The sequence below is a fragment of the Chroicocephalus ridibundus genome, chromosome 1 (genome assembly GCF_963924245.1).
Source record: "Chroicocephalus ridibundus chromosome 1, bChrRid1.1, whole genome shotgun sequence".
Lineage (NCBI taxonomy): Eukaryota > Metazoa > Chordata > Aves > Charadriiformes > Laridae > Chroicocephalus > Chroicocephalus ridibundus.
Genome location: NC_086284.1, coordinates 174,723,669 through 174,747,309, shown reverse-complemented (window position 1 = coordinate 174,747,309; position 23,641 = coordinate 174,723,669). Strand labels below are relative to the sequence as shown.

At 36.3% G+C, this 23,641-nt stretch overlaps 1 protein-coding gene across 2 annotated transcripts in view; it reads right to left on the bottom strand.

The window, feature by feature from the left end:
- The window catches only part of SLC6A15 (solute carrier family 6 member 15), a 38,235-nt gene that overhangs the window by 1,721 nt on the left and 12,873 nt on the right, over positions 1-23,641 (bottom strand). For both annotated transcript variants that reach the window (XM_063322844.1, XM_063322845.1), the window contains exons 3-11: positions 15,568-15,725; positions 14,961-15,087; positions 12,939-13,120; positions 11,670-11,780; positions 8,037-8,278; positions 7,740-7,932; positions 6,578-6,770; positions 3,646-3,805; positions 1,052-1,214 (exon numbers count right to left, since the gene is read on the bottom strand). In XM_063322844.1, coding sequence (XP_063178914.1) covers positions 1,052-1,214; positions 3,646-3,805; positions 6,578-6,770; positions 7,740-7,932; positions 8,037-8,278; positions 11,670-11,780; positions 12,939-13,120; positions 14,961-15,087; positions 15,568-15,725 — 1,529 coding nt within the window. The remainder of the gene's footprint in view (positions 1-1,051; positions 1,215-3,645; positions 3,806-6,577; positions 6,771-7,739; positions 7,933-8,036; positions 8,279-11,669; positions 11,781-12,938; positions 13,121-14,960; positions 15,088-15,567; positions 15,726-23,641) is intronic.

Sequence of the window (23,641 nt, the reverse complement as noted above, 5' to 3'; positions counted from 1 at the left end):
TAAGTGCCTGCTCTGTAGGCTAATAGCTGGTCTAGTCAGGGACTGTCTCAGATCAGCCTGTGGGATTGTTCCACTTGGTACATACTTCGTGTAAACTGCAACACACTTACTGGGGCAGTGACTGCACCCCACACCTCTTCTGCATCCAGGAATCACTGGCCAACAGACTCAGTTTGCCTGGTAGCTCAATTAACAATTTGATTTTTTAGACGGAAATTAATGGTATGTTTGGTATTGTAAGGTATTTCTAATTTTTGAGGGCAAGAATCAAACATAACAAGAGCGTTTTTCTGAGAACCCTGAGAAAATAATAGTGGTTGTCTGTAGTAAAGCCAACCTCTTGTGTTTACGCTTTACCTGTCTTTGCTGTTAATTTTTTTCCACTGGCCAATTTGGACAATTGTCCATTCAGAAGGGTCCCCAAGATTCATTTCTCTGACATTTTACTGTCCTCTGAGGGCTGATGAGCCTACAAGCTAGCAGAACTCTTAGGAGTTACCCTGACTGAATCTCTTTCTGGAGCCAACACACAGCACTGACTCTGCTGTTCATACAGACAAGTTTTTTTTACAAATCAAACATTCTTATCAGAGACAGGTTTTAATGCAGCTGTTACCTACAGTGTGATATGTGTTCCCAAAGGGGAAAATTTATGACATGGCTAATCTCAATACTTAATTCCACATAAAAAAATTGATGTGATATCTGAAATGAGTTATTCAGTGTTATCACCCAACTACTTTCTGCAGTAAAATAAAATTTAATGAAAGTGAACTGCTCCCACTCTTAAGAATTTCTTCAACATACATCAACTAACTAAAAGTCACAAAAAGCATGAAAGTTCCTGTCAAGCAGTTATATTTTAAAGCAGAACTACTCTAAAATTAAAAAGTGGTTGGTTTTACATTAATGTTACTTGAGATAAAAACCACCATGTCATTATTTATACTGGTTTTGAATTTCTAATTGCAATTTTTTTGTCTTTTCATGTACTTCTGAAATACTTCAGATATGATCATTATGATGGTGATGGCATCTGTTATATACATACCATATCTTCAATCCAAGCATTGTAACCAGGAGGACTTAATCCCATTTGGACAATGCTAGCTACCAGCAAACATAATAACACTAAAGGTGAAACATACTTCCACATGTAGTAATAATACTGGCTTGGAGAAAACCCAAGCATATCCTTCAGATCCTCCATAAATCTGTGAAGGGAATAAAAGGTTATTGTTAGTGTGTACACTGAGATTTCAACTATGATAATTGATACATAGCACTTAATATGAGGGAACAGACACGCTGAAAAAATGCATGTATAGAAATGGCTGCAGTTTAGATTACTTGACGGGATGAAAATTAGAGCTTGTATTACTAGCTCAGAACAGAAGGAATCGCTACACAGTGCAGTGACTTAGTAAACTGCCTGCTAGACTGTGCTGGAACAATATTTAAACTCACCTTTTTTTTAATAAGACCCTTTTTTACATCTTCTCACATTGTCTGCTGGGTTGTCTACTGAGGCATGCGTCATTACTTTTGAGGACATATAAAACCAGCACATCTTATAGATTCTGCAAAATTAATTTCGAACCCACGTGTGCCGCAGTGCAAAAAATAACTTTATGCAAAAGCTATGGTTTGCATCATGTAAGTTGCTGAAATAAAAAAACTTTGTGAAGTTTAAAATCTGCCTCCTTGTGCCTCAAAATTGCAAGTTATGATATGAACAAAACTCCTATTTTTGTACTCCTGACGGAGGAGAATGTGGTTCCAGAGCCAGTAGAAAAAAGAGAAAATACTTTTAGAGTTAATTCTTTTGGAGCGTGCAGAAGTACAGATTCTGTTTTAACTCCCTTGTGGTCCCACTCCCTTTTGAAATGTGTCTCGAAAAAGCTTCTATAGCAATAAATATGTTTTCAAAGCTGTTATACATGTGAAGCTACTGTTGTATAAACTCTCAAAAAAAATTTTTAATTGTGTAGTTGGAGTTATTCGATCCTTTGTTTACACTGCAATGAAACACATTGTTAAAAAGAAGCTGAATTTACAAATGATTTGTGTCCTCTATAGATAACCTTTTCTTTCTGGGATCTCCAATTTTTCATACAGTTGAAAATAAATCTATTATTTTCACTTTAAAGTCTTTCATCATCTCTTTTCAAAGCTACCAAGCTCCTTTAGAACTCATTCCAGCATAGCAGGTTTTCCTTTCTGACTACAGGGATTCACATGTTGTCTGTTTTTTTCTATCCTTTGGCTGTAATCCCTTTGAATGGATTGGGTTTGTTTTTTTTATCTGATTGAAGACAATGTGTCTAATAAGACATATACATGGATCTTCATCTATGATTATGACCCCTTGGTGCTATCACAGCCAATGACAACCCGAGGTTGTTGGTTCTGGCAGTTTTTGCAAACAAGAACACTGGGCTCCTGAAGAAGGATATTTTGAAGAAATATAAATCAGAAGAAATATCAGGAATGCTCCAAAGGGAGGTTCAGGTGGCCGTTATGAATGAGAAATCTGGCGGTTAACTTTTCACTATATCCTGCCAGAACCCCTTCTGAAAACATCAATCAATCAACTGCACTCTGATTCAGAAGCAACGTATTACCATATTTTAGCTATTCTTAAACACCAGCTTCCTCACAGGTAACTTGCTGACTTTTGACGTGCCTACTTCCTTTCGCTGTGGAACTCTACCTGAGTGGACATTACCAACCTGATACCCAAGTCATCTGTTTCATCTTTTATTCTATGCGTAAAAACATCTACATGGTGTTTTCATGTCTATGTGATCAATTATAGGACTATACATGTGGCCCAAGTGGGAATTCTTCCTTAATGAGTAAGTAGACCAGGCACTACTTGCGTAGACAAGAAACAACGTCTGGAAACCATAAAATTAAATTTTCTTATTATGGTTTTATTTCATTATGGTGAGGGATTTGCTGATTACTCAGACTGAAAAAGTGAAAAGTCAAATGAAAAACCACCCATTCTATGTCACTCTTTGTACATGCAAAGGAAACACAGATGTTTAAATTACTTCAATGTGCTAGTATTGCATACTCTGTTTTATCTGTGGATGGCATGAGTTATTTTTGATACAAGCTCTTCTATTCCTTAAAATGCATTATGGTGATTTCTGCCACAAGATGTAAAAAACTCAGAGGTACTTGATGTTCTTTTCTCTTCAGCCATCACTGATAGAAGGTCACTTAACTTCACTGTCAACTGTGCTGCTTCCAACTAAGTTTTGAACCTATTCTTTGCTATCCCGGTTATTAATTCCTGAAATCTTTCTCCTGCTGTCTTATTTCTATATAATTTCATCATTCTTGCATACCCAGCCTCCTTTCTAACTCTCTAATTTTGCCTCTTTTATTGCATTCTCCTCTCTTTGGGTCTGATGCAATTGCTCTTGAGGTTTCACTACACTGTCCTGATGCAGTATACCTTGCTCCAAACCTGTTCTTAAAACCAGACTGGATGCATGTCCAGATTGACCCACTTTATACTTACTTGCATTTATGTGTGCACCACAAATACGTTGCACAATATAATTAAAATAGCAATAATTATTGTAATGAATACTGTTGATATGGACAGGGAAACAAATTTCCTTCACTTACTTGTCTATTCCATAAATTCGGGTGACTGCAATATTCTCCAAAATGACCACAATAAGCAGGGGCAGAGTAGCTGAGTAGTCATCAAACATTGTCACAAAATAATTTCCAGAGCGTTGCACAAAGATCAGTCCAATAAAAAATGCTACCAAGCAGCAGATCACTGGAATAAAAGACAGAAATGTGAGCTGTAATTGTAACAAAGTTCCATGGACAAAAAAGGAAATAAAGACAGTTCAAAACAGCAAAAATATTTTGCTGTTTATTTATGCTGAAATAACACATTATTTCATATCATCAAAGTTGGTAATATTTTCCCTTTTTGGGGGGGGGGGTTCAATTTTAAGAACATTAGGAATCCTACCTATTCCCTACATAAGTTATGAAATTAGAAGTAAGTACTGGAATTGCCGTATTACAACAGTCCTGGTTAATCATGTGACTATTTCTCATTAAACATTTACCTTAATGTGAATGCAAGGCAAAAATAAACAGAACTGGTAAGCTAAACATCGTAGATCATGTTACTTGGCCACTAGATCACTTTTTGGAATTTAGAAGTGAAAAGGACCAAAGTTTCAGACTATGATTCTAAAAAATAAAAATAGATTTCCCTCGATAATTCACAGCATGAACTTCCATTAGAATCTATCTAAACGTATCTGTGCACTAAGCAACATTTCTGCCCCTTCTTCTGTTTAGGGACAACCCAAAATACATTTCTTGAATGCATGATGATTCTCGATGTTATTTTTTTCCTACTAGATTTATCAAGAATAGGAATGAATGCTTAAGTAGCCATAAAATAAGTCAAATTTCAATAAACCGTGAAATCAATTGTAGGTTGAGCACCAGTAAGAGTGATTCTCCTACTTGGAAGGGCCGTTCCTCCCTTCCCTGAGAACTTATGCTAAGGATACACCTGAGTAGTCTAAAATTAGGTGAAATTAATCTGTTTCAAAGTATAAAATATCATTACAGAATATATCCATTGCATAAATCTCAGCTAATCAATTAGTATTGATTAATGTAGTGAAAGGAAGACAATGATGCTTTTTTAAATACTGTGGTGTAAGACCAATCACATTTTTCAACCCTGTAGTAATTATTGTTATAATGACTTTCAGAGAGTAGAAAATTAGAATGGATGAGATCATTCCAAATCAGTGTGAACTCCTAACACAAGATAACAAAAACAAAAGACCACAGATTAAATCTCCTCAACCTGAGTCTCATTGTTTTGTCTCAGAGTTTTGTTACTGACCCTGAGAAAAGAGTCAGACCACCAGAACAGTATGTATGCGAATTTAGAAATCCTTGTTCTTCTTATGTTCTCCCATTGTGTCTTACCACTACATCCAAAAAATATGCATCCTTAGTTGTAAATTAAGGCTCTGGTAGGTATACTCACCATAACTCGGCATAATACTTGAACACAAAATAACTTTAAGCATATGAGTTGGTTTCCCTGAACTCAAGAGGGACTGAACTGGAACCATAGTGCAAAAAGTTGCAAATGTGCTCACACTTCTGTAAAAAGTGAAGATTTGTGGGTTTTAAGCACAAACTCCAGTGCAGGCATAATCCTCGTTAAATCCCACCGATACTGCATGAAGTATAACCCAGGCATTTCAATTTTGTAAGCTAATTATAAAAACACGACATCAAGCTGTAATCCTTTGAGCACAACTGAGTTTAGCAAAAAATCATGCATGCATACCACTCAAAAAAATTACCACAGAAAGGCAGTTCTTGAATATCCCTTCATCGTAATTGCTGGTCTTTTTTTCAAACACAGTAACAAGGAATTACTGTAGAACACTCCATTACTCCAGACTAATGACTATATATCATAGTATTTGCATATACACTTAGGAAGAACAGCTAATTTCTAAATGTTTTACTGGTTATTCAGGAGGAATTTAAGAGCTGATTAAAATAAAAACAAAAAAACAAACAAGAGCTCAATAGGTTAGGACTTCTGAAAAATCAGTTGATTTATCTTTATGAAGAATTTTATTCTTAGATCTAGCAAAGCAAAAAAAAAATACATGTTTTTTGTTAAATATTACTTATTACCTAAGTAAGGTAAGGAGAGCAGTCAGCAAAGAACAGTGATCTGATACATTAGGGCTTAACTCTTATAAAATATATTATTATTATTATTTCCTTCATGGAGTTAGATAATGTTAAAGAACCTTATATATTTTTTATTTTCTATCCCTTCCGTCAGAGGTACTGAAACGAAATCTGAATTTGTGCATAACACATCATGTTCCTTGTAGCTGTCCTGAAGATTTTCAGAAACCTAACTTTCACATTTTATGCTGATATTCTATCACAAAAAGAGAAATTGCTACCAGATCATCAGAGCTACATGAACAGGCTACATGTCAAGTAACTTTGGGCATTTAAATAAATTAAAATAAATTGAAAAAAACCCTCTAAACATCTTGTTTAAGACTCTTTCCACATTCAAAAGGGAAAAAATGTTCCTCTAGAGAGCAACTGTACTGATTTTTAACATAATAAACATTTCATCATAAATTAAGATTTCATTTGGCCTACTTAGGAATAATTTGTAGTAATTTGCAATGTATTTTCATTCTTTCCTTTTCCTCCCTGATCTGTGACACAGGCTGGAATAGAAAGTATTCTGGAAGAGCTCAGAAGCACTGACCGTACAGAAACTTGTAACAGAAATTCTCCATTAAAATTTCAGTTCTAGGATGTTCCTGCTTTTGTAGCATTCAGGAAAAGGTTTTACTTTCAGATATTAATGTGCCTGTCCATCAAAGTACGGTCTGGAATGCAGTGATTTACTGCTCTGTAAAGTGTCAGCACTGAAAAATTTCATGTCAGAAAACAAGACTTCATACTCTCAAAAAAAAATTTAACTTACTGCTCTAGGGAGAAAAGAAAGTCTGCAACTCACCAGTAAGAATTTCTTTCCTGACTTTGAAGGTATCAACAATGGGTGTGATGATGCCTTCAATGGTTCCAAACATACTTCCAAGTCCCAAATTTACCAACATGAGGAAGAACATGACTGACCAGAAGGGAGAAGCAGGGAAGTGGGTCATTGCTTCTGTAAAGGCAATAAAAGCTAAACCAGTTCCTTGAACTGCCTGTCAGTGAGAAAAAATCCACATGTTATTATTCATGGACACTATTTTTTTTTCCTAGCGTGACAATCTGACTTTGTGTTCAAGAAATATCATTGATTAAATCTTGACATTAAAAGTAGGAAGCTGCTATCTAATATGTGATTCTTCCAAACCTGCAAACTTAGTATTACTTACTGAAATACTGGATTTGGCTGAGAATCTGTAAGTTGACTGATATTAACAACACACTTCTTCCTCTCTTTCATTGATAATTTTTCAGGAGAGGTATTATAGAGGACTGCTACAAAATACACTCTGTTCTCTCCAGTAAGGATATAAAGGACTTCATATTTAAATGGCCAGAACAGTATAGGAACTTTAAATTTTAGGTCACCAATTTGACATTTTAGCTTCAGATACTACATAGTTTAATGTGTAGGCACTACAGTGTTTAAAACTGGAAGTCCCTCTGAAAAGGCTAGAAAAATATCTCTTCTTTTAAAGATCTGGGTTACTGTAAAGATTTCAAAACAAGATGATATTCATTAAGCAATTATATAATAAGTAGAGAATAACTTTTTTACTTTCTAGTGAAATAGTATTTATATTTAATAATTTAAATTATTAACATTAGAACACATCAGTTTGAGATGGTGAATAGGTACACCTCCGTTAAGTCTCTGGAAAAATCCTCATGCTCAACTCTTCTGAAAACCAGAACTTTAAAACCTCCTGAGGAGAGCGATATAACGATCAAAATATCTTGTAAGTCAGTGAAGACTACATTGAGACATTGGACCCAAAAGTCCTCAGGTGAGCTGGAACACGGCTCTGCACAGAACCATGTTTCCATATGGATCTCTATAGGTGCACTGCTCATAGGTACACTGTACTGATGCTCTGCCTAAGTATACTTCACAGTTTATTTCAGGTTTACAAATATTCATCCGTTCATAATCTCTGTACTTAAGACTTACTTATTACTCTCACCTTGTTAAGTTCATCTTCAATTTGACAAGATTTCAGACCGAGAGAATCAAACTCTTCTTCTTTAACTTTCTGAATAATGTCATAAACTAAATTGTAATCTTCTGCTGTAATGCTTGAGAAATTGATATGATGTGGTATCATATCCTGGCTCAGATTGCCTATTTTCAAAAGTTTTAAAATCTTCTCTGAATTTCTGTAAAACACAACAGAACAGAGAAATCAAACTCAATGATCTGTGTTAATTCATAAATGAAATATACCATAAAAATAATAAAAGAAAGAAATGGATATTCATACTGGATAACACATTTTTCATTTATGATATTGGCTTTGAAGCCCAGAACTGCAAACACCACCAAAGTTGCCAGCACAGAAGTGAAAAAATTGATGAAGGACACCAGAACAGCATCAAAATGGCAGTTGTTGTCTCTCTTGTTGTAGCTTGAAAAGGCAATGACTCCACCAAATCCAAGCCCTAAGGCAAAGAACACCTGAGTAGCAGCTTCTCTCCAGACCTTGGGCTCCAGCATTATTTCAAGCTGTTTGAAATTAGATATAATATATGTCAGCTATAAAATGCATATCTATTATATGAAAATACAACAGAAAAAAAAAAATAAAAACAGGAAAACAACCTACATCATAAAATGCTAATGCTCCACTACAAATGTATTTTCATTATGACAAAATGAAACCTGGATGTGACACCTAAAGTTGAGCAAACTTATGGTCCAGAATTTCTATTTATTTTATATGATATAATCCTTAAAGAGAAACATGCTATACAGTATGTTCCCAACAATGAGACACTACTGGAGCTATATGATAATTAAAACAGTAGCTAGTAAAACCGAGAAATAAAAGCGAACATCTATGTTTTACTCTTTTTTTTTTTTAAACAGTATTTACTGTCTTTTTTTTACAGTATACATACTGACAGTTGTTACAATCCAAATGTATTTTGGTATGATCAATTCTTTTATAAATGCAGTAAGTATGCTGAAAACTGCTTGCTTTTTTTAGAAAAAAAAGTGACTAGGAGATACACATGCTTATATGGAATTCTATTACATGCAATGACGTAAAGCAAAATGCAACATATGAGATAAACGCTGGCCACCACCATCTGTATAGTCCACATGTCAAATCTCCCTTAAGCCAGATGCCTTGAACTTACCCTAAGTTAAATGGGTCATGTGTTTGAGGGACAACTAAGCCTCTTATCAAAAAATTGAACTGTATTGCTCAGATGACCATACTTCAAGAAACATCTTTGTTACAAAGTTATGAGTCATCATCATCTCTCTATCTCAGATTCTTCTAGTTACCGATTCATAAAAAAAAAAGTACACATGACATTTAAACATTAGATTTTCTCAGGCTGACTCAGGGCCTCCATTCATTTAACAGTGAAAGACATACACATACTGATTATTTATTTTTTTAAACCCTAGGCTTATCAAAAACAGTAAAACTAAAAAGCATCATCATAGATGCCAGCGTCTTGGAAAAAAAAAAAGTTTATGACAATAAACTTGTTCCTGACTTACAATTTTTGTTCTAATTACAATGCACAAGTAGCTACTGCACGTAGTTGAACCTGGCTGTATCGCACAGTCATGCCAGAGCTTTTCCACTAGAGGGAGCGCAAGGAATAGTCTTAATTTTACTAAATCTGGAAAATGGCTTAAGTATCGAAACGCTTCTCTCTTTCTGCAGTACACCATTTGGTACCATCAAAGGTAGGACACTCTCAGATACACACCTCACAGCACTTCAAAATAAACTTTTAATTGGTTTGCTATTATGTTTCCTGTGAAATTTTGGGGCCTCTGTATTTAAGCTTCATACAGTCCTACAGTTTCATTTCAGTAGCTGACTTCAGTGGGCTTTTTCTATAGCTTTCTTTAGGTTCTTCATTAAGGTTATTATTTAGAATTGATGCTTTGTTCATCAACCACGCCAAACAGAGGAATTCTCCCCTTCTTTGTCAGCCCTGTGCTCTCACACCTGCACCAATGTGTGCCAGTCCTCTGCTGTGCTGACACGACATTTCTGTGGGAATGTGTTGTGATCATCTGTGGTCAAAATGTGGTCGTTTGCTTAACTAATCGAGGCTGAAAAGATGTTTCCCCCTCCCCTTTCATGTCTATCTACCTGAATTATTTTCAACCGAGATCAGTTCAGCAGTCCTTTGTACAGCCTGCCTGCCCAAATAAACTGTTGGGACAAGGGAGCGAATGGAAACAACAACAGGTGGGGAGTCCGACTTCCCTCAGGTAGTTTCACGCAAATCTACAGTCCAAATTAGTACTCAAGTACAGAAACAATCAGAGATTATAATGAAAATACTTTTGGAGGTTTATATTCACATATACTGTATGTGACATACAGGCCCCCTAACCTCAAATTTAAACTATAACTTATATTTTGAGATACAGAACTGGAAACCAGTAGGAGAAATTAAAAACAATTTTTTTTTTCAAGATCGTTTATCTGAACACTTGAAACAACTGTGTAATTAAGTTAAAAAGTAACTATAAAGTAAGCACCAGCTGCAACTTATTTTAGGTCTAAACCATGAAAGTTGAAATAGTGAAGACATGTCAGTATTCAAGGGGAGTTTCACTGTTTATGTTCTCTCAGTCTCTAGTGGTGCTTCTCTAGGTAAAGAAAGGATTAACACTGTCACTGAGAAACCAAATGATAACCTCAAGACGTCTGTATTCCACCTCTGATACAGACTTCCTCTACACCAGCAAGCACTACATTTCTCTGTCCCTAAGATTCCCCAAATTTGCCTGAGCAGCCTGCAAGTTCCTGCAGAACCCCGACTCCCTAAAGCGCTGAGAGCGAGTGAAGCGGAGCACAACTGCATATCACAATGCAAGAAATAACAATGTGATAGCTAACAAAGGTCATTTTTATAGGATGACAGTTCTCCGCAGACTCAAAACACCTGGAATCAAAACAACGAACAACATCCTGTCATCTGGCAATAGCCACTATGTGCATTGATTTTAATCATCTTATTATTTGGCTTTCATTTTTGAAACATCAGTCCTGTTCTGCCCAACTGTATTGTGAAATGGGACTTGTTGGAAAGTCCATTTCATAATACAATATGAAGGGCAGCAGAGCATTCCAGGGCTCTGGCTACTCAAACGTGCTGTTCCCGTAGTATAGACACAGTTACAAGCATCTGAGATGGGTGTGGGTAGAATTTAGATCTTCAGACTACACAATGATTCATAACATCCCTTCTCACCTCTGTAGTTATAAAATCTAAAGTTCCGTAAGACATATTCCTGTAAAAAAATGTTTGCTTAGACCTGCTGCTATCTCGGCATAACAACCATAAGAAACATGGTAAGGAAAGCTGAGGGGTGAGTACTTACACTACTTTAGTATTTAAGACAGGTCTCCTCTACTTTGGGCTACTACGCAAACAGCATTAATTTATTTCTAAAAAGGAAAAATTTGTCACCTTTCAAAAGGGACAAATTAATTATGTAAAGCTATGACAGCGTTCAAGGTAAGGCATTTCACTGTGACATCCCAGAACTAGGCATTTCAACCCTAGAGAATGGCAAGATTTAAGATTCATTTTTCTTCTCGGTATTTGTAGCTTTCTAAACACCCTGAATCCTGTAAATAGCACTTTCAGTGGCTTCATTTTGTAAAGGCATCTAACTCTGGGAACCCTTCACCTAAGGGAGGTAACTCTATACGGACCCTTGGAACACTTAGAGCCTTTGGACCTTGGGGCTTGATATTGTGCCACTGCGGTCAACAACAATTTTGCAATTTAACCAAACAGAAATATGGCCAAACGTTCTATGAAGACAATAAGCTTAAATGAGAGCATTCATAAATGGTCAAATTGCCACTGAAACTTTAATACACTGCCAACAGAAATTAAGCACATACCTTAGGTGTGAACATGTGACGAATTCCATCCACTGACCCATTAAGTAGCAGTCCTCTGATCAGAAAGCATAAAAGTACCACATAAGGAAAAAGGGAACTAAAATACATGATCTGAAAAACATTAAGAAAAAAGTTAACACGCCATCCATGGACTTTATTTTCAACAGTTTCATTCACTACTCAGTATCTTTTGGATATACGACTGAATTGATAATCATATGCTCTAAGAAATATGCAGTACACTTCCCCACTTCCCATTCCCCTTGTCTCTGCAGAAGAAGGCAAAATCACATGACTGTAAAACAAATTCTGTACTGTACCAAAACAATACAGTTGCCACTGTGTTGACTAACAAACTGCTGAGCTTCCAGGGAAATTCAGTATGAACTCAGTGAGATGACGGCAAGAAGGACAGAAGTAGACTGTTTTAGAAATGCTTCACTTAACAAACGGACTTTGATCAAAATACATAGTACGGTAAAGATACGCAGCTTGAATAGAAACTCATTCTGTCTACAGAAGGAGAGAAGACACGAGTCAATGGAAAGTACATAACCAATGGATTCAAATCACTAAGTAATGTTTATTGCCAAAACAAAAAATAATGAGTAATCGAATATAATCCTTTACACTCCATCACTGAAAAGCAAATCTATTCTGTACTTTAAAGTTTAGTAAAATGATTCTCTTGCTAAACTTACTAGTTGTTTCTTTAACTGAAATACACTAAAGAGGTCACAGAAATTTCCACCTCAGTGACAAAATTTTTAATAGTACAGATTATTTTTCGTCGGAAAATCCCACTGAAATCAACAGAGCTCACAAACCGTTCATTAGCCAATCCATCTGGCCGCATGGAAAGGAAAGCAGACAAGGGGACATACTCAGATGCAAAGGGATGGTTAGTCATTAGTCAAAAAAACCAATCCAGAATCCTGAAAAGCAGCTGTGTTAATGACAGAAGCATGGATACCAACGACAGTAACAATAAACAGAAAAATGGCAACAGTTACTTTGATAAGAATGGAAACTATTATTCTTCAGATCTCAATTCCCACTAAATTACTACAATTCCCACTAAAACTACTACAGTTTTAATGCTTAACTACTAACATTCCTCTACTCGAGATTACACAAATCCTGGGGTGAGTCACAGCTTCTAACCTGCTCCTACGGATTTCATGAGAGAGTAAACAGAGTGTGGTGAAGAAAAATGTCGTGAAGTGTTTCAAAGAAAACAACTGCCACCGAGGTGAACAGTATACTCACTTTGCCCGAAGACTGAATGCCTTTGATCATGGCTAGGCATACCATGACCCAGGCAGCCAGCAAGCAGATAGTCATCTTCCAATTTAAACCCCCGCTCTCTGACAGAGAGCTGGAAATATTCAGCGCTTCTCTATACCAGTAGTAAGTTGTTGCAGAACTTTTTTCACACTCTGGCTCCACAACTGTCAAGAGATGTTAGCAGGTGAAGAAAGGGTCCAGGACAGCAGTATTTTCCCAACATTTCATAACAATGTTCTACCAATTCTCAATATTTGTAATTGTGCCGTCATCATTTACCAAGAAACTAAACTCACAAAGAGTGTTAAGACGGTGTCTAAAAGAAAACGTGACTGCTGTCAGTGAAAGGTTCTGGGTATGTCGTTTTAAAGACACTCTTTTGGGATAATGTATTCCCCTGCAGATGGTCAACCCGAGTCCTAGGCAGAATTTATTTCTCACTTAAGTATGAAATAGTAGGCAGGCCTAGATGAAGCCATACATTCCATTTATCACATGTAAGATTAGACTACCTACATACGATACTGCGATTTATATACTAAGAAAAGTATCTCTCTGAACACAATTTTGAAAATATATGGAAAACAAATTATCACTTGGGTCTGCTTCGATACGCCACTCAAATCAACAGGCACTTAACTACTATTATAAATGATAAAATAACAACATAATGATACCAAAGTGATGAGAAAAGGAAAAAAATGGCTCCTACATAGCTATGTTAAATGGAAGTCACTATATGTATTCCAGACGTGATTTTTTGATATACTGTAATTCTTTTTTATTCACGTTACCAAACAGTTTAAGAAACTGTGTGTATCTAGACATATAACACATACAAATAGAAATAATTCTTCAAAGAAAATATTTACGTAATGTTTTTATAAATTATTTGTATCTGACAATCAATCATACCTCTAAACTAGGTCCCGAGTCAAGGTTAATTAATGAAAAGGAAAAAATACACCAATTTTAAGAAAACTAACACAGGTGTCAGATCTTCACTGAAATAAACTGCCAAAAATGATAGGATGTTATCAAATATAACACTTTTGCGTGTTTAAGCTTAGTTCAGATGACTTCTGCCTAAGTTAGGCTGATGCACTCTGTCTTGATATTCAGCAGGATAAGAGTACGTAAACAGACAGACGCTGTGGCTCGATTAATGGACAATAGCTTGTGCAATACAGTCAATACACTGATTATTTCAAACAACCGAAGCAAGCAACTCTGGCAAAGACATTATGAAAATGTACAACTTTTCAAATGTCTCTGGTTATGTTCTTTATTAAAGGAGTAAAAAACCACAAAAGGTAATTAAAGAAAATTTAAGATCTGTACTAAAAAGGAAGTAAAAGAAGTATTCCCTATTTCAAAAGCAAGAATAATGCAAAGTGTGTAACTGTAACAAGATAACCAAAACCAAGGGATAAAGAACTTTTAATGTTGTTGTATAGTATGTCCATTTGAGACCAACTCATTATAGCAACAAACGAATGACCAATTATCTAATTTCTATTGGTTTACAAAGCAAACAATGCTTTTACCACACGCATTTCATTGATGTGTACACTTTCCCATTTTCTGCTTTGTTATCAATACAACACTTTTTGCTTTGTCGACAGGAAGTATCCTACTGATTGAAACGTAGAAATATCCTTCCTCCACTTTTGCTTTTCACCAAGAAAGCATAAAAAGCAGTATCAAAATCAGAAATATTTTTTCCTGCAACACACTAAATAGCACTCCCCTAATTTCATTACTCTTTAAAATGCTGTTAACAGTAATGTTGCTTTCCAAATACAGTATATTTATCTTAGATTTCTTTGTTGTATTTTTTCCAATTATTATAACGAGACATCTTATTAAGATGCAAAACCAGCTTTGCACACAACATTTTTTCCCACAAATATCTCCTTTAATTGTATTTTTTCTCCCTTTTGTTTGAAAATGTCAAATTTTATATATTTTATATGACTTTTAATAACATTAATACAGACTTACAGGTATGAGATGTATTTTTAACTAAAGGACACTGGTCCCATGGTAATGGATGCTGAAAAGACTGGGAAAAGTAAAACAGACTCCATCCAATAATAACATTGTAGTACAGGGCCACAAAGAAACATACCTATAAAAAAAAAGGCATATCAAAGACAAATCAAAGTTAAGTACATTTTAAAAAGAAAAAAAAAAATCCCTACTAAACTTCTACGTATTTCTGCACATCAGCCACTGAACCAAATTTTAACTAAAATAACTCAGAATAAGAACCGAATGGCTTGCCCCAATACCTGGCATTTTCTGCATTTTCATTTCTCTGTATTTATCGTGTAACACCTATATTTTTACAGGCTTCTTTTCTCCAGAAGACTACTCTGTTGCCTAGTTCCTAATTTCAAAAGAATCACAGAATACAAGTTGACTGGTTTTACAGACACAACTATATTAGTATTTTTTAGTGTACTAATTTTAGTTTTAAGATCTTCCAAAACATTGCCAACTGACCCTGAAGCCCAGCTATAAATCAGCGGCCCTTTCCTGAACCAAAACAGTAAGTCTAAATCATACAGACTGAAAGCAAACCACGCGATTAATGTTAAACACTTACTACGCAGCTTGCAAATCCAATTCCTCCAAGTTTGGGGCTGATATAATTCCACACACCAATACTCCCTCGGCGGATCCTCTGCCCCACAGCAAGCTCCAAGAAAAAGAGTGGAATCCCTATTATCAGCAGCAAGATTAAGTACGGCACAAGATAGGCACCTATGAAAGGAACAAAGTATAAATCACAGTGAGAGGGAGAAAAGGCAGAACTTGACACAACAAATGCGAAACCTTCTAATAGCTTCGAGTTTGAATTAGTGTCATTCACTGCAAAGCTTTTGTGATCACATGCAAAGACTAATTTTACCTGACTCTTGGCCATACATCTCGTAAGATACGTAAAGCCCAGAGACAGCAAATTTCTAAAGCGCTGTAACATTTTGAGGCAAATCTTACTGAAAGTGAGTTATTATCTAAAATAGTTGTTTGCTTGTGTGAAATTTTGGGCATTTGCTCAAGATTTTTAGAGATACAGTGATGCAATCAGGAGCTGAACCTACATCTCTTAAAAAAATCTACACCTTGACTTGTAACAGAGCAGCAAGAGTGAATATATAAAGGAAATACAGAACATACTGTGCATACAACATTCTGAATTTCATCCCATCTTAGGCAGTTTTGGAAGACCACCCTGTTGATTTCTCCATGTGCACCTCAGATGCTCAGAAAGGGGATTTCACGATGTACAAAATAATGATTCTATCCAGCTAAGCACGAAAACTGTATCAGCCCTTTTCTGCCAGGCTCCAGACAGAGACTAGAGACATGAGGTGGAAATGAAATGGAGTATTGTAGACCCAGATCTTGCAGTACTCACAAACTCTCCTTAAAGGCATGTTTGAAAATGTAACTGTTACTTCACTGTTAGACATGTATATGCAAAACAATTCCTTTTTTCAAGGTCTTATTCCCAGGAAGCGGTCATATGCAATTTTAACTTCAGGATGTATCTCCATTTATTTCAGTAAAACTAACTGCAAGCAAATATATCCACACACTAAGTGCACTGACAAGTTCAGAGCCAAACTTCCTCCTTGCTGTTGTAGAGTATTAAGGATTAGAGCTAACAAACCATTTAGGCATCAGCAATTAGCAGCGTGGCACCTAATTTTCAAATGGGTGGCTCTTATGCTGCAATATAGACTACTGTGCTGGTCACCTAGCTCAAAGGGCTTAGGAGTTTTGATTGCAACCATTGTAAGGCTAAAGAGAAGCACTTGAGAAATGCAGACTGCGGCGTGTCAGAGCAGGCTACATATGCAAAGATCTAAAGACCTCAGAAGCTTAGACTCAGAGCTATTAAGTTGTATAATCAGGCTATTCATCTCTGTGATGAGAGAGAAGCTGAACAAAGTTCAGAAACCAATTTGTGATTTATCCTCAAGTCCAGCTAAGTCCTACTTTAAGTTTCTTTGTCCAGCGACAACTTTCCATAGCTTTTTTAGGAGTCTAACAAAATACACTGTCATCTGCATATCCTTGGTAGATAGCTTATCTCACGGAATATGGTTTATTTTAGAAAAGTTAAACTTTCCTAAGCTGTGCAGGAGGGCTCAGATTTTCTAATACCATCCACTCCTACTTAGGTCCACTTGGTATTTTGCTCTTCATGAAATACGCACAAATTGGACATCACCTTCCATTATAAAGATCTTGCAAAGATCCTGAGCATGTAGTAACTACAGTCTTGAGTCTAAGAAAAGTAAACAAAAAGACAGAGGAAAGTTAATCTGAGAAAAACTACTGGTGGACCAGATAAAGAATATTGATCTTATTTACCTCATATTTTATAGGCTGTTGTTAGCAGTGAAAAAATAGCTCCTCATGTTTTATTTTCATGACATGGTAATATGATATGCAATGACACTGCTTGAGCAGCATTTGGCCAAAACTTATGCCAGGCTCTGAACAATGTCCTGGTTTTGAGGTTACAATACTCCCTCACAGAGCCAAACATCATGGTCTACCTACCCATTTCAGCACAGTATAGACCATCTACTCAAGTATTGTTTCTACTGAGGTAGCAGCTACATTCTCATTCAGCAAAGAATGCAATGGACTTACTTTCTACTACAAAAAGAGAGACAACAGAGACAAAAGAAATAAACGTGAGGAAAACTGAGGAAGAGTAACAACCACATTCCAAAATGAGGGGGACTACCTGTCTTAAGAATATATAAGACAAATAATGTCATTAAATACCCTTGATTTACCATCAGCATTCTCTCAAAAATTCTGTGAGACAGTATACTGTAAATTCACATTGCAAATGAGAAGCTCTGGCATCTCTACCTTTAAAACTTTGGTCATACACTTAATTGAAAGCCAACAGCACATAGTTTTTTAAATAGTATAACGCTACTGTAAATGACACCTGAGGTCTTAATTAGACAGGTGTTGCATAGCTGAGCAGAGACAAGCCTAAACAGCTCCAAAAAATTGGGGCCTAAGTGACTTACCCTGTATCCCACTGGATGACTGTACTAGAGCAGGAACTGAACCCAGCTCTTCAGTGTCCCAGTCCACAACCTTTATCACAAGGCTGCAAAGTTAAGCACATGTTTAAAGACTGGGCTGACGTGGGTGTTTTATGGTGCATTATCAATGTAAGTTGCAAGATTTATCAGTTAGATTCAACTAAATGGTTTAAAGAAATGTGGTGTTAAATCCACGTTACATGATACATGACACAACCCTGTAATTCAGCGTGGGGAGCCGGCAGAGTTCACCTCTGTACTGGAAGGCTCGTGCAGAGCACCTGAAGCACTGGTCTTCTGGTCATTCCAACTTGTTGAGCTCCCTTTTGACCTTGTGCCCATCCCCAAAAGAAGGATATAATGGATAATAGTGCACATCCGAGTTTCAGTGCAATACAGTGTGGATATAACTGGATTATACAACTGTATATCACAGCTGCAAAGGGCTTCTGTGCCCTTGCAGTCAGCATGAAACCACGGCGTCTCTGGAAAAGTATTTTCTTTTGGCCTTCCCTTGAGGCTAGAGATACTTCAAAGAACTGTAAGACATCTTCACTTCATCATAGAACAGAATCGCTATGGAAACAGCTCAGCATGTCTCTTATTTGCCAGTGCATGAAAACATGGGTCCTTGGAGTTATGATATTGAATAAGGATCATTTTTATTTGAATTATAACAATAAACTATACATGCTGGCCTTGAACAGCATCCTACAATTAGTTATATTGTCTGCTACATCTGCCAACTAAGCAGCCTTCTGAATATTACAATCCTGTGCAGTTCAGGTCTCTTCTTCTACATTTTCAAAATTATTTTACTGTAAAGTCACTTTTTTTGCATATTTAGGACTTAAACACTGGCTTTCGTATTATAAAAATCAGCTCAACCTTATAAGGGAAAAAAAAAAAATGTACAAAATATACCTCATCCTCCTTTACCAGAATGAATGGCAAAGATTCACCAGTTCCTGAAATCTTTTGTGTGTTAATACCGTGCACAGCACTGCTTTGCATTCTTAATTTTTTTATTTAACCAAGCACTGTAATGGTATAACTGGTAAGTTGTCTCTCTTGATATTACAATATGTACTACATTTGGTTACATTATTGATAGGAATGGAATATTAACATTGGTTTTGATTTAAGTTCTTATAAATGGTCGGGGGAAAAAATAGCATAAAATTACATGATTCATAGTGATTAAAGAGTTGGAAAATAATTTCATAAGCACTATGCAAGACGACATAACTATTATCATCTCGATACTACAGAAGAACTCTTCTTTTCCTAGCCACTCTTGATGTAACCTGAAAAATCTCATAACTTTCCAGATTTGTTTAAACTGCTGCTGTGCCAGTTTTTAATAAAGTGTCTAGTGTCTGATTTAATTCTTACTCAATGGAGGTGAGCTGTACCACTGTATCGAGGAGACATCCCAGTTCTTATAGCTTACCGGATGCTCACTAATAGAAAGCTAGTGAGAAGATGATATTCAAATGAAGATCAACGTATTTTCAATATCAAATGTTAAAATTTTCGAAGTTATGACAAATGGGCAACCAAACGCTATCGGTTTACAGTCTGCTAATCTCCTCTAAAAGAAACTATTTACCATTACAAAATACAAACTGCTTTTATTAGGAAAACTCTGATAAAAGGTTTTATGTTTTATCCGTAGGTGTTTAGTCTATCCTACTGATAGGATAGTCTTCCTGTCACTAGTCTTTCACAGTTTAAATATGTTCAGGTGTGCCTATTTACAAATCTGTGCTTAGAGGGTGAAAATCCCCTTAGCCAACAAGGTATAATGAAAAATTACACTTGCAAAATAAAACTAAGACATTTTCAGCACACTGAAGTACAACTAAACTGAGACTGATAATACAGTTTAAATCAGAACTCACAGAACAATACTGAAGTCACCAGTGAATTCAAGGCACTGATTATAAATTATTGATCAAAAGCTGAATAATGAAGCCACTGAATCCATATGCAGTGCTGGAATACAAGGGAATACTTGCTTTTCTCCCATTCTGCTTTTATTAGACAACCAGACTGTAGCTTCTAATGACTACTCAGTCTTTAGCAGTTTACATATTATTCCCTCAGCAGTTCTCAGCAATAGCTGCTGTGTTTTTTATAATACCACAGAACTTAACTGCTCGATCTGCTGGTATTTCAGTATAACATCCAGACAACTTAACTGTAAAAACCTCATGATGTGACTCTACCCACATCAATCTTTTCAAAACATAATGGCAAGATCATCTGCTACAGATCTCCCTATGCTGCTCACAGCTTTTATCTGTTTATCATTGTTTACTAGTTCTTTTGACTTTCTACGTCTTACATTAAAAAGACTGACCTTAAAAAAAGAAAAATCAGGAAAACGAAGTTAACGCTCGTGAAAATGCAAGAAGAAAATCTTTGGGTGTGCAACACTTTGTAGACTCCCAATTAACACCTGCAACACTAGAAGCATCTCTTAGATAACTGTGTTCACTTCTCTTCATAACAACTCACTCAAATATCAGTTATTCTAGCAGGACAGCTAATTCAGTTTGCTTTTGTTACTTCTAACGTATGAAAGTACCATTTTACTTCTGCTACTCCTAAAGGAAAATGACAACCAAACAGAAAAAACTTGAAATATTTCCTTTGTTTGAAAAACGTGAAAGGTGTGCAACTATTCACCGGAAGATAGCAAAGAGCAGCAGGAAAACACAGGTTTAGTTTGTCAGTATTTATTAGCCTCATGGCAAGACTGGGTAGACCTGAGTTGTTTATTTTTAGGGCTCACTATCAATTATAGGAAGCTGTGGCAGCTCTGAACCCACTGCATGCTAACATACGTTATCAAATTGTTATATAGGAACAGGGCCTCTCTGAACAAACGCAACTATTTGTCTTCTTGTAGTAAAGGAGTAATAAATAAACTGTGTAGTGTAAAAATTATAAATATAAAAACCCTTTAAAGCTAAATGAGAGCATGCCCAGCTCCAACGCAAATCACCTTTGTCAGGCATCAAGGAAGAAACAGCTTTTTTATGTGTTAAGCTGAAAAGAGTGGAAGAGGTGCCTTAAGCGCCAGGTGGTCACTGGGCATTGCCTACCTGTGGTGAGGACAGAGGGCGAAGGAGGCAGAGAGATCTATAGTTAGTTCCTCAAAACTTTCCCGAACACCTTCAGCCCCTCAACCGCAGAACCTAAAACTCCTTTGAGATCTCCCTCTCATCCCAACTCAAGAAAACGAGCACCCCGGAGTACTCTCGATCTCCTTCTAGCCTCTTTTTTTCTCTTGATACTTCCTGCAGTACAGCTACCTCCCCAGCGTGGATCAAAGTTCATCCCAGCTGCATACTAGCCTCTTCTTTCACCTCTCACGACAATCTTTGTTCTGGGAAAGAGCCGAGTGTGAATGCCAGCCAAGAGATACCCAGCCTAACTGTAACTTTGTTGAGCATAAAAAAACCCAGATCTTACTCTTTTATGAGTTTATATGAATGAAAGCAACAGGAAAAAACTATTAAAGGATGACAATAAATAAAGTGAAAGAAGTTTTTCTGGTGGTACAGATCAGCCCCAGAAACAGTAAAGATGGTGTCCCAGATACCTCTCTGAAGCAGTACAGAGCTCTGAAGTCAGGAGTGTCGGCGTACCACAGGCCACAGCCATAACCAAAACCAATCTCTCTAGAAAACAGGGCGGTAAACACCCAGGTTTTTTCTCCACAAAATCCTCAAATAATAATCATATACTTGGGCTAACTTATCTGTGTCTTTTCTGTGTTTATGTTGTTGGGTTTGTTGTTCTTGCCACGGAAGTTTAAAAAAAAAAAAAGGCAAAATTAAAGATTACTACATGGTTAGGATTTGCCTTCTCTTTTACTGGTGGCTTTGGAACACTTAATGTTGGAAGAAACCTGTGAAGGAAAACTAATAAATAACTATGTTTTTTATTTCTTTTTTGTTTAAATTTGAAGTATAGTTATTGGGTTTCCACTTTTCAATATACTCCCCTTGCCTGATGGTATTCGCCAGATCTAAGTTCCTTCAACATAGGGAAGAAAATGAAAAATGTTTGGACAAGCCTGAAGGTGGAGACGTAGCCATAGACTTCACTGAAATAGTTCTAATGAAAATCCACAGAAAGGCTGTGGATTTATACTTTATTACCTTATACTCAGAGACGTCAACAGGTATTTATAGTAAAGCTTTCTCAACAAAAGACTACAAAACAGTTCTGACACTGATATTTAGAATAAGGTGCCTAAGACCACTCTGATTTTACCTAGAATGAAACATACATGAAATAATATGTGTAGCAGAAAGCTGGAACCTCATATAAAATGCGTGTAGGGCTTTTTACCACCCATTTGAACTTCTCCCTCCCTCCCCCTATCCTTTTATGCACTTGTGAGAATTATCTGTCCATCTGCACACACGTATACAGGCACCAATGGACTTTACATGTTTCAAAGTTTTGCGTCACCTTCTCCACCTTGCATTATGGTTAACCTGAAAACCAAGAAAGCTTTAGCTGTAACGATCACTTGCTTTTCTCTGTCGTTCTGAAGGTTGCAATTCGCTAACATCTTGCAAAACTACTGTTAAAAGCCAAATATATCCTTGTCTCAGCCATGTGCAGAAAACTGTCTCTCTCCACAGACTACGTTACACATCCAAGTTCCTGCAATCACTGCATGAGGGAAAACATTTAATTTCAACCTGAAATGACTCCGTATTTATTTTTTTCAAGTTTGATTAAGGAAGTGATAATCCCTGAAGTTGGGGGGAGGGTGTGGTGTTCTAGAATGTGAAATTAATTAATTAGATACATTTATTTCTTATCTTCATTAACTGTACACTCACTGGCAGAGTGACTTTAGAAGTGCCTGATGCTATGAAACCAACAGCCTAAGGAGCATACCAACAGATCTTTTCTGTTGGTTCCAAGGAGAACCCAATGGGCTTGCAAAATTAATAACTTACTACATTAAACACAGACTTTCCAAAGGGACGCAACTACACAAAACAAACCGTTGTAATGCATTATCTTGGAGACTATATCTTGACACCATACTTAGGATGAAATGATACAGAATATAAACATTTTAATAGCTGCACCTTTATCTATGAATCAGTTTGTTTTAAAAAATAGTTAATTAACACGTTTATTCATTTTTTTAGCTAGCAGCGATATGCAAAAGATTCTATACTGTATCTAGTAGACTAGATGAGATTGCCATACACTGAAAAGCTATGGGTTTTGAGAAACTACATTTAACGTGTTTTCTCAGTCAATATTACAGTGACAGATGAAGAAAATTTTAGACTCCATGCAAATCATTACATCAGCCATTCAATGACTTTCTTTCCAGAATAAAGGAGAAAAAAAAGGAGGTTAAATGAGAGTGAAAAAAATCTTTCAATAAATAGATATAAAAGAATTTAGACTTTATCCTGGAGAAGGAATATTTGAAAGTATACACTCCATTTTTACTGCTTGAACTGACTGAGAGAAAACAAATAATATTCAGGATTGTACTCTGATTATACTCTAGGCTCATGTCTATACTCCTCCACTACATCAGCTTTG